This window comes from Chaetodon trifascialis, chromosome 13 (assembly GCF_039877785.1).
Source record: "Chaetodon trifascialis isolate fChaTrf1 chromosome 13, fChaTrf1.hap1, whole genome shotgun sequence".
Taxonomy (NCBI): Eukaryota; Metazoa; Chordata; class Actinopteri; order Chaetodontiformes; family Chaetodontidae; genus Chaetodon; species Chaetodon trifascialis.
The window spans coordinates 21,125,302-21,137,944 of NC_092068.1; the positions used below are offsets into that span (position 1 = coordinate 21,125,302).

The following is a 12,643-nucleotide window of genomic DNA, read 5'->3' on the forward strand; positions in this document are numbered from 1 at the left end:
GAGAGCTTATTATCTCTGCTTTTTGTACGATAAATGTGTGACTGTTGAGTGCGGCAATATGGAGAGCCTGTAAAGAAGACATTGTTCTCTGACACTGATGGACTGACACCAAAGTCTGACATCTGCAGCTGATGTTTTGGACAGATGAAAGGCTTCCTCCATCAAAAGACGATTGTAGTTGTACTAGAAATGTCTCTCTGTGGCATCACATCATCTCTGTTTAGCTCACTGTCCACAGGAACAGGGCTTTAGGGTGGATTACAGTATGAGGCTGCTTCACTTGCTGCTCAGCTGCACTCAGTGAACACACACACATCCACACACATCTACACACACAATCTTGTTCATGTGCAGCCAAATATATTGAGATGCTCTCTGACAGTGAGACCTCCTCACTGGTAACTGGAATTAAATCGCACAGAGGAGTATTAATGAATCAATGTACATCCAGCAACATTATCTGGAACAAATAGAAAATCACATTGTTTACACTCATCCACCCATTTGTAGGATGTAGAAAAACCTGAGTGAGTGAGTGAGTGCTTTACATAAAAAAGAATGGACATGAATAAAAATAAAGACAAAGCATCAAATCACAGCATAAAATAACAGAATATAGGTGAAAATATACAGTATTTCATAATTATCAACAAGGTGAAGAAAGGTTAAAAACACACTCTCAGTTCTTATTATGGTTGTAATCTGACATTAGCATGATTTGTTGCCATCAGGTTTCCAGCAGTAAATCTGCTTTTACCTGCAGGATTGAAACAAGACGACATGTTTTTTTCTCTCAAGACACTTTGCTAATCACAAATGAGATTAAGCTGCAGACGGATGCAGCAAAGAGTGGAAAACGGTGATAGAGAGAGGGATGGGAAGGTTTGCCAATATACAATCAACATCTCAAGTGTCCAGATACTTGACAGATGAGTGATCTGCATACACACAAGCCGGTTGTTTTTATGTCCTCTGGTGATTTCTTGCCTCCTCACACATAAATTGGTCGTGATGTGTATAAAGTGATTTCTCCTAATCATGCATTATGACACTGACTGGCAATATAAGCAGTTCTAAATAATGTTTCAGTAAAATATCCAGAAAAAAAAAACATGCTTCTTCCAGTGGTTTAACTTTTCAAAATCAAAATTTCAAAATGTGCTTAATTAGATTAAACTGTGTATACATGCCACAGAACAGTGACAGTGTCATAACCTTACAGGGCTGCATAGACAACAAGTCCATGTAATGATCCTGTCTATGAAAATGTATGATTTATTGTTTTGTACACTTTGGATACTCAGTCCAAACGCATCATATATTAGCAAGTCAAGTAAAGTCAGTTTTATTTATCCATATAATTACACATTTGCCTTAAAAACATACGACACCTTATCCTCAAAACCTCAACCCAAATCCATTTGGTTGTAAATATTTGGCAATAAATGATTTATGTGTAAAACTTGTTTGTGTGCTGCAACCAGCATGAATTCAACAGTGCATAAATCACTTTAAATTTAACACTTACAGACACAGTGAAATGAAAAACACATTTTCCAAGTTCTACTCCTGCACCTCTGTGTGAGTTTCTCATTTATCTCTCCTTCCATGTTCAATAAGTGTGCATGAAATGGATTTTTGTGTGTTTGTGTGCCTGTAAAGCTCTCAGGTGGAGTAGAAGCAGTCAGAGCGATCAGTTCAAAGTGTCCCTGGTAGGAGCAGATGGATGTTCCCATGGCTTATTAAAAATATCCTTGTGTGTGAAATAAGTGGTGTCAAGGCGCAGCCAGCAGCCCGTTAATCTGATCAAAGTAGGTTTGTTTTAACTTGTCATCCGAGGTCCCGTGTTAGCCGCCGTCCAGTATTCTCCACCTCTTCCTCAGATGCTGGTTAATGACACGCTGACATCAAAGGACACCTTCTTACAAGTCCTTGATATCCTGGACAAAATCACCAGCATCCATAACAGGATGGTCTGTGTCTCTGTGTAAAGCCCCACAACAGCTAGATCTACTGGTATGTGTGTTATATGTAAAGCTTCAAAGGCCTCTTCTCTTGCCAGCAGGCTTGATGGCACTTCAACAAATCAGACCAGGATATGTTGATCATGGCTCTTCCAGACTGCTGTTGTGATGCTGGCGTGGTGTAAACTTCCCTTTCCCTCTAAGCAGCATGGCTCGTTGTGTTCTTTACGCCTTCACAAAGAGGAAACACTCATAAGATAATGAGGCGCCTGACTTTTCTCAGGCTGTACTGTGGAAAAACTCATTCTGCTTTCTCTGTGGGTGTACTTACAATTTCCTTAAATGTGCTTCCAATGCCACAGGGGCCATATCACCTCTGCTTCACTATTTCTGCCTCAGCACGCTGCATGGTGACACAGCAGCACAAAACTAACTGGGACATAAGAAAAATGGAGGCTGCTTTAGACAATCAAACACGCTGTCTGCCCTCTGCAAGGCACATACATTTTAAATTCACTTTTAGATGAGTAGAATGGGTCAATCGGTCAACAGATGGCAAAGGGCTGACTTAAAACGAGAGCTGCAGAGAGAAGGGCAGACAGTTCAGAAGTTCTGCCTCTAATCTGAGGATATAAACATCCACCCTGTCTGGCCTGGCCTTCACCTCCGTCTGCATGTGCAAAGAAAGTGAAAGATGAGCAGAGGGAGACGCTAACAGTGACTCTGTGTGTGTGTGTGTGTGTGTGTGTGTGTGTGTGTGTGTGTGTGTGTGTGTGTGTGTGTGTGTGTGTGTGTGCGCGTGCGGCACCATGCCAGCCACCTTGCACAGCCCTTTTTGAGATGGACTCTGGGGAGCTTTTTAAAACAGCCGGCGAGCAATTTCACTAAATCATGTTATTTATGACTCACTCAAGGCTATCTCTGCTTCTGGTAGAAGATTGGAATTTTCTAGCATATGTCGCTGTAATTAACTGCAAACAGCCAAAACGTCTCCTGAAAGCAGTCTGTGTAAAAGATTGTAAAAGAAGACCTTATGAAAGAAGTGGACGTAGCCACCACCCTCTGCTTTTTGCTTTAGCGTTCTGAAGCCTTGAATTTGGCATTTTCACTGTCTCCATTTTGGGTTTTTGGGGGCCAGAATATTTGGATAAGAGGGTGGAGCTATTATCAGCTAATACTGGTGCAAGCTAGGTAGCTTGGTTAGCGAGATGCATCCATAATTGCCATATTAATTGGGATGCTAACTTTGGCTACAAATGCTAACAGGCATAAAACAAAATGTACTGAAAAAAATTACTCTTTAAAATAAAATTTAAGATTTTTACTTTATTGATCACTGCACACACATGCTACAAGGAGGAGACTGCACACACGCCGACACCAGCGCCTGGGGACCCATCCTGTTTTCATCACCATTGCTCAGGTGGTGATCTTCTTGCATGGTTTTAGTGGGGGTTATTTAAGGAGGAAACCCCAGGTGAACACAGGGAGAACATGCAAACTTCACACAGAAAGGCCCCATTTTTCCTCGAGCAGCAGGCACCAAAGGCATGGTGGAGGACACGCCACCAGCGCCCACAGCGGGATTCGCACCAGGGACCTTCTAGCTGTGAGGCGTCAGTGTTACGACTTGTTCCTTAGTACAGCTGAACACTGCCTGGCTTTCAGGGCTCAGCGAGGCAGTAATATGGGCAAGACAGGCAGCAGTGTTTCACCATCAGCTGCCCCAGAAACGCATTGTTAAAAGGGTCAGTTCACCCACATTACACAAAGACATGTAGTGGGAGGATTCATGTGCCCTGCTTTTGAGATTTCCACCACCCTCTCAATACAATGGAGGTAAATTAATTTTAGCTTCTGCTGCTCGCTGCATCGAAAAAGACAAACCGGTAGCCTTCAGTGTCAGGTGACAGATCCCTCCTGTACACTTTGACTCTGACCTCTTCAGATATCTGTCGTAATGCACCTGCACATCCGACCACATGTGAATGCATCAGCTGGTACGCAAACAGTGGAAATATGAGAAGCACGCAGTCTCCTGCTGGACCTTACGCTGAACATACTTGCTTTTAGCGCAGTATGTTCAGTATGAGGTCCAGCCGATGATGGCAGATTGGATTTAACCTCCATTTATCCTGTGAGTGTTTGCTGACCAAGCTATCGTGAGGTGCCTAGGGGTTTTTTTGCAGTAGACGTTCAGAGGTATGGATTTCTTTTTTCCATCACCTACAGTACAAATTTCCAATCTGGTCTGCGGATGTGAACCAGTTGCCTTATGGTCAGGAGGTCATTCCTCTAACCTTGATGCTGCTGTCACCCTCTCAGATAGCTTTTCACCAGTAGACACAGAGGACTGAGAGTGGACGAGGTGGTTGAGCGCACTGTGGCTGGACATAGAAAATACATATAATAATCCACCCACCAGTGCTGCCAGGAAATACAAAACATTATTCCCAAGACAGACATCAGCTCAGACAGATGGTTGTGTGAGGATGAGAGTGTGAAGCTGAATATCCCTGCCAGTGTCTCTTTGGTCCACCGGGGACACTCCATTGACTGGTTGGTAGATTAATCTTCCCACATGAGAACATATGAGCATGGATGTGTTTAGCTACAATAAACACAATAAAATAAGAAAGGCTGTGTGGCTCACAGAGGTCCATTGTTTATGATATGAGATCTGTCTCTGAGGATAATGAGTGGAGTCTAGCTAACTAATGATGTGCTGTGTTTAAGGGTAATTAGTTTTGGCGCCACTGGAGGGTTTCAAAGGGATTTGGATCCATTTGTTATTGTTTTACAAATAGTTGGGGCGTTTCCAGTAACTGGGTCAAATCTACTGTGCATCAGCATCTCCTATACAGAGAGCATGAAATAGGCTGCACTAGATACACTTACTGTACTGTGTTGTTGACTTTCAATCCAAGTTTGACAAAAACTTAATACTTAAAAAATATAATGAAATAAATAAAACATAACTATAATAATAACTACAATGATGCACTGATTATATTCTTAAAATAGGAACAAGAGGTTGTGTTATGACCAAAATAATGTGAAAGCTTATACTTTTACACCATTCAGTATAATAATGAACACAGCAGTCATCAATACACAGCTCTCAATTCTCCAGCAGATATGTTTAATAGATCTTTTTCACTGCAGAATTGTGACGTCATAGCAGGAAAAACACATTTAATAACGTTAATAACAATCATATTCCATTTATATATGCCTGTTTCAAGACCCTCATATTACACAAAGTGGGAAAAAATAATTACAGAAAGGCCATAAAACTGTTATTAGTTCCACTCTTCCAGGTCCAATCTTTCCTATTATGACAAGTCAAAATGTAGAGTATGCTTTGAAAATAGTCCTGGTTTACAGAAACGTACATACAACTACTTTGCAACAGGAAACAGGACCATATTTTTTCAACATAATGAAACATTAAATGAATTGTTCGCCCAGAACTGTCGTGGAAATAAAGTGAATTCAACAAAGCAGCTCTCTCTGAGGTTTACTGCAATATTTGTCTGCAAAGAGCAGTACTGAGATGAATGCTGCAGCTGTGTTCCTACATAAAGTTTTGTGCATCACAGAACATTTGTCCCCCTCAGAGATTAACACCTGACATGCAGTGGATACACATGTTAGCCGCTAGTACTTTCTGTAAAATTCCCATAAGGGGCACTGCCGATTCTCATGTTTCACTCTCACTTTATGACCTTTTTAAAGGCTGCACTTCCCTTGCAACATCTGATTAGAGACAGACATCATCACATCATTGTTATACACATCACATGATCCCCTCTGTTACATTTAAATCTATATGTTTTATATGCACCATGTAAGCATTTCTGGAATAGATGTGACGCCTATTGACGTAGTTCAGATGACTGATTCATGTATAGAAGCTGAGTTTCTCCTCAAGAGGATGGTGGCGGCACAAAAGGAACATTTTCCAGCAGTATTTGGGGAGAAAAACCTAGTGATTTTAAACCAAAACTGATCATTTCCTTGTATTTTCTTTCATATATTTGTCACCAATACATCTTTGGTTGGTTGGACAGCAACCTCCAAATCTATTTTTGTCAGTAAAAACATAATTATAGTAACATTTATCTCATGTATAGGTATCTCACTTTTGGAGCAATTTATTTTTGGCATCATCCAAATATACACACAATATAGTATTTTACTATATGACATAATAACTTTCTGGTGTTTGTTTCTCAATAAAAAAATATCATCTTAATTGTGTTTTATCAGTTGCCTTGTTAGCAGCTGGACTGAGGTGAGCTGTGGATCAGCTGTGAACTGATCTCCTTCACATCCTCTCGGCTCGTTACCTCCTTCTTAACCACATGGGATCATTGGGACTTCAAATATCCAACGTTTTAGCTAAAAATGGGCCAAAAATGTTTCTACTGATTGGTTTGTTTTGTTGTTTCTGTCTGTTTGCTCTCTACACTTTCTTCCCATCATCCCTGCCTCTTGTTCTTTATACGAAAGCCTGAACTTGCGAGGTCATAAACGTTGTACATGTTTGAGTTAAATTTCCGTCTATATCATGTTATGACCTGCTGAGCTGTGCATTAAATCAGCCGGCGCAGCCAGCTAATGGGAGTCAAGGTTGGAGCACTTTGGCCTTATTTTTACAGAAGTGTTGAAGAGTAGATGACATGCAGTGGAAATCAATTTTGTTCCCCCTCTCTCTCTTGCAGTCTCAGCAGAAGTGCATTGTGATCTTTGCCTTGGTGTGCTGCTTCGCCGTACTGGTGGCGCTGATTTTCTCAGCGGTGGATGTTTGGGGTGAAGACGAGGACGGGATCACGGAGGAGAACTGTAGCAAGAACTGCAGGTGAGAACCACAAACATGAGATTCATTCAGTCAGTGGGTCCCACCCTTTCTGGCTTCCAGACCCTTGTTAAAACATTGCATTGGTTGGAGTGTGCTACTTCAGGTACAGGTGAGGTTCACGGAGGCTTCTCAGATGCCAAAACACTGCACACTGGTTTAATACAATGATACAACGATACAGGATTTTACTCTGGAAAGTTAACATGGAGGCAAATATTTTTATCTTTCCCTGCAACCAGGCCTGGAATATCATCCGTTTAGGGTCAAAGCTACCTGACCTTTTGGGTAAAAAGGCCAGTCGGCATCAAGCCCACTGTGGACGCAGGGCGTATAATTTTCTGAGGCTTGTAAAGCCAAACTGAGGGAGCACAGCAGCCATGGCCCTCATGACCCCATAAAATCCCTGCAATGGTTATGACAACAGCTAGTAAACAGTAGCAATACAGCAATACACCAGGAATGTGCTTTTATATGTGTGTGACTGGCCAAAGCAGCAGCTTGCCAGGTGACGTTGTGTTGTGTCAACAATTTCTGCTTCAACTATTTCCCACAAGCCAAATAATTTAGGGAGGTGTGGTTTGAATTCATGGAAATTACCACTTAACAGCAACATATAAAAGTCAACCACAGTCTTAAGCAATTCATGAATTACAATCAGTTTGTTTTGCCTGCTTCTGAGTCGACGTGCAGAATGTGAAAAACAACTGAGTTTTTTATCTATGGGAGCTACAGTGTGCACAACAAAACACTGGAGCATAACACTAATTAACTGTCATACATAAATCTTCTGAGCATATGGCTGACATGATTTGGGACCTCAAGCTTAAGCCAATGGTGCTTGTAGCTTTTATTAATTAAAAGCAGATTTCCTTTAACCCCTCTGGCATCGCCTCGGCTTTGCTCTGTGAGCACTTATGAACTTTTGGCAGTTCACTCATTCCACCAGCTCCCATTGCTAGAAAGTAGATTGTTTTAGCTGAGTATTGAAACATAAAGCAGTCTGCAGGTGTAACCCACTGGCACAAGATATGAACTGCAGTGCAGAGGCTGCAGACCCCACAGCATGGCTTGCATTAATTTAGAGAGAATATACTGTTACTGGCTTCCTCAGCCTGATCCTACTATAGCCTCCCCCATTCCCTGAAATGATTACCAGGCTCTTCTGAAAGTTAACTTTATACCAAACTTAAGCAGGTTTCTACAGTCTGTTTCAGTTTGAGAATATGGATATCGAGACAAAAAGCCTGAAATCCACTGCAGTATGTCCTGGTGGTCCAGAGTGAAAGTGGCTGATCAGCAGTCATTTCCTCTGATACAGCAGTCCCTGCTCTCTCAGCTCTCTGCTTCCTACTGGTTCCCCTCCATTAGACTCTTATCATCCAATTTGCCATTCAGCCTCCTTGAATTACTTCCCCCTCTATCTCTCTTTCTTTAGGTCTGAGTCCATCCAGTCTCTCCCTCACCTTCACCAAAGCAGCCATTTAGCAACCTTTCAGAAAACTCTACCAGGCATCCCTCTCTTCCACTCAAGGCTCAAAGTGTAATCCCAACTTGTAAAGCTGAATTGGACTCTTGTCCTGCTCCGAAGGACCCCTAAAGCTCGGGGTAGAATGAGAGATAAATACGAGGCTGAGGAGAGGGATGATGAGGGTGAACCACATGGGGGGAGAAGAAGAGAGAGGATATCAGGGCAGATTTGAGGTTGGAGTGAGTGACAGATGAATAGATTCATCAGCAGCTTGTCAGCTCGAGACTTAGCTCCAAACAAATTTCAGAAATGTCGTTTTTTTCCAAGTCTGCACTGTTATTTCTATCCCATAAGCTTAATGGTGGTGTTTTACTGGGACGTGCGTCATTTGAAAGACCGATGAGGTGTACAAGTGTAACATAATTAAGGATTTCATAAACTGTTTTTGCTCAAAGCGAGTTGCACTGCAAAATAGGAAAAGTGATAGATTGCTATGAGCCTGACACATTTATAATGGGGTGCGCTGAGGCTTCTTCGGGCTTACTTCAGTTCCTAAAGGTTCCAGTAATTCATCAAAGGAAATGCATGTAAAGCACTTTTCAGGCATTGTCATTTCTTCCATCCAGTGTTCACACTTTAAAAAGACCCAGTGTTTAACTTACAAATGAAAACCAAGACTATTTTTTACCAAATAATCTAAATACTGCAGGCTGGTCCTCTGTCTTGCTTTGCTTTGCAGTCATTACTCTCCTTTTACTGTAAAAAAGCAAATAATGACTCAGCAGCTTTCTTGTTCGTGATATTGTAATGTAGACATGTCACACACAGCTGCTTGTTTTGTTATGTAAATTTCTCTTTAATTTGTTCTTGTCTGCAAAATGAATAATGCCAGCGGTTGCATCTCAGGAACACAAGACCTGAGATGAGTTGCAGCAACTGCGCCTGAAACACATAATTAATTTGATTTATATTTTTCCCACTGAGGATGAATAACTTCAGCTGTAATTGCAGTAAAACATGATTTCTCTCAGGCTCGTGCAGTGCATGTTGCTCGTTAAAATGACAGTCTGATGTATCCCCGATGTGCATGTGTAATTACCTTGTGTCAGACAGCTAATAAGCAGGTTAGCATTGATCTTCAGCTGCCTCGCAGAGGGGCAGAAACAGCAGTTGAGCATCTCTTGAAAAAAGCTTGAACATTTCAAACATTTCTGTCAACAAATGTCCTTCCATCAGCATTTTGAGAATGGCGAGGTGAGTCCGATGGCTCAGGGCTGTCACCTTGTTTAAAAACTAGCTTGTGTGGTGCAACTTAACTCAGTGATGCATAAATCTCCACATAGTAAACAGCTGTATCATAACTAGACTAAGTCTGAATGTAAAAAATTCTGGTGCAACTGGCTCCAGAACTGCAGTACACATCACATTTCAGACTTCAAAAATCCTTAAATATCTGTGCTGAAACCAACACAACACAAGAAAATCCACTATCAGAACATCCATCCATCCATTGTCTATACCCGACTATCCCGTCTCGGGGGTTGCGGGGGGTTGGAGCCTATCCCAGCTGTCAACGGGCAAGAGGCAGGGTACACCCTGTACCGGTCGCCAGTCGATCGCAGGGCAACATATACAGACCAACAACCATTCACGCCCACCCTCACACCTAAGGACAATTTTAGAGTCACCAATTAACCTAATGAGCATGTTTTTGGTCTGTGGGAGGAAGCCGAAGTGCCCAGAGAGAACCCACGCATGCACGGGAAGAACATGCAAACTTCACACAGAAAGGCCCTGCCTGACCTGGGGATCGAACTGGCGACCTTCTTCCTGTGAGGCACGCGCACTACCTGCTGCCCCACCGTGCCTCCACTGTCAGAACAGTCAGACAAAAATGACTGAGCAAGACACAGAAATTGGGCTTCTGAACTAACCAGATACTCTCTTACACGAGGAAGAACTGCCAGGGATTTGGCATTGATATTGACACATAAGAAGGTTTGCACACAGCCTCCAGTGAGTCCAGCAAACTAGTCAAAGCAAACTACCGTCCATCAGTCAGAGTGTGAGGGGACACCTGGGACAGTCTTGACAGATGTGGAACAGTATAATCATCTAAGTACCTGCAGTCAACACTCATTTGCATAAACCACAGAGCATCGCTTTAAAATAAATATCTCAGAGTTGCACAAGCTTTTGATAATGGATTGAAAATTCCACGGTCAGTGCGTTTACTATGACAGCATTGTTTTGGTTGTAAATGACGGAACATTGGACTTAACATTTACCTCTAACGGCATGCAGCGAGCAGAGCAGCAGCAGCTCCTGTGATACCCATATTAATGTCCTCGCCGCTGTGCAGAGCCCGGAGCTCAGGGCAGCGCATGAGAGGCTGGATAATTTATATCGGATGTCAGGGGCTCAGTGGCACACTGTGGGTTTTCAGCCTGATCCCAGTGTGCTACAGCAAACATACAGCATTACAAGCTTACATATTATTGTGATTTTTTTATGGCGTTTACAGTTTAACTTCAGTCATGACAGCTCTGTAATTTATGTTCTCATATTCTGCTTTGAGAATTACAAGAATATATTTGAGTGATCCAACTGTGCTCTACCTACCACACTGTGAGATGAGATGGGAATCCATTATCATTCAGAGAGTGAGGATGTTCACCTGTAGAGACACACGCACTCTCTGCCTCACGTATGCACACACACACACCGTGGAGTTTACACCACTCTCGGTATTGGCTGAATCACACCCATGAGTGCGTAGCTGGGTTACAATGGAGAGGAGCAGCAGCGGACACCACAGGCTGCATAAATCGATGAATCCTCGCAGACAGAAATGAGTGCCTCCCTGCTTCCTCCACTCTTAATACCAAAGCCTGTCTGCCTGTTTAAACTATTCAGAATCACCATTCATCATACCTCACAGCCATTAGAGTGGACTGAGAGGCTTTCTTTCAGAATAAGATTACATCTCGCCCTCCTCCATCTGTTCTCCATCCTTGTTTTTCCTCATTGTCGAGTGTTTACCGCAGCTGTCCTAGTTTTCGGTGTCTTTTCAGAACAAAAAGGAGACACTGTGCTGTGTGATGTAAATGTTAATCTTCTCTAGAATTTCGTCACAGCTGGCTGCATTGTTTCTTTGCGCCTTTGTGTTCAGTCCTCAACTCTGTGACTGACAAATGGAGGAATATCCACTGAAATGAATCCCTCATTAACATGAGCCCACTTCACATGTGATTCTCCTTCACTAAACATGCTGACTGTCATTTCCATGAGGAGAAATCAGCATGTTGTCATCACAGATGGTGAGAGTCCTACAGCTTGACCCCTGGCCGCGTTCCAACACCTGACGTAGCTTTACTTTAGCCAGAAATATATTTTCAAGCTGTGAGCTGGCAATTGGCCTCTCAATGTGATGCCAGTACATTATCACCTGCAGCACATGCTCTCACCAGTGTGCCCTTGAGGGAGGCACTCACCAGACCTGGAGCTGTCACACTTTGGCTGACCCTGCGCTCTGATTGGTCTGAGTGGAAGCTGGATTGGTCTGAGTGCTATGATCCACTTGATGATCACTTCGCCAGAGAGTCCGCCAGCACAAAGTCCACTATGTTTAACAGCCAAGAATACTACATTCCAGTAAAAAGCAACTATATTTGGCAACACTTGAACTTTGAACCTCATGTGTGATTCGATAATTTACCCAAAATAGATTTTATCAGCTGGCTGAGAGGAACAATCGATACAAAACCACAATAAAGACACCCTACACTACTACACAAGCTAATTTTAAATCAGCACTAATCAATAGTATCATGTCAATAATTGATCACATGACCTTTTAATGTGAAGGGGTTTGCTCGCAGTGACGAACCCACAGAGGTTTAACACCCGACTCGGCAGCTCCTCTCGGTTCTGTTTATGTTCAGTCTCGCTGCTCAGTGGAGCATTTAGCAGCTAAAGTGGTGGAGACCAAAAACAGAGCTAAAGGCATGGCGAATAATGGCCCTCTGTCAGGTCGCCTGAACCATGACCCCAAATGGATGATAGTGTCGTCTGGAGGATGTGTAACTAAGCAACTCTTTGCTCATTCCTTTAATATATCGACTTAATAAAAATCAATTACTCAACTTTTGACCCAGAGTACAGCTCACTTTTCAACAGGCTCCCAGTCTAATTTAACAGTATATGATTTATGAGGTCTGGACGAAATAACAGGAACACACAATCCCAATGTAATACAAAACTGTCAAGATCTGATAAAACTCAGTATTTTCAGTTTATTTTTAAGCTGAAGTTTTCTGATGCCTCATTTTTTAAAGCTGAAATAAA

At 42.4% G+C, this 12,643-nt stretch overlaps 1 protein-coding gene across 2 annotated transcripts in view; it reads left to right on the forward strand.

Annotated features, from left to right (window-relative positions):
* The window catches only part of LOC139341741 (inactive phospholipase D5-like), a 56,685-nt gene that overhangs the window by 33,035 nt on the left and 11,007 nt on the right, over positions 1-12,643 (forward strand). For both annotated transcript variants that reach the window (XM_070978410.1, XM_070978411.1), the window contains exon 2: positions 6,692-6,828. In XM_070978410.1, the coding sequence (XP_070834511.1) occupies positions 6,692-6,828 (137 nt within the window). The remainder of the gene's footprint in view (positions 1-6,691; positions 6,829-12,643) is intronic.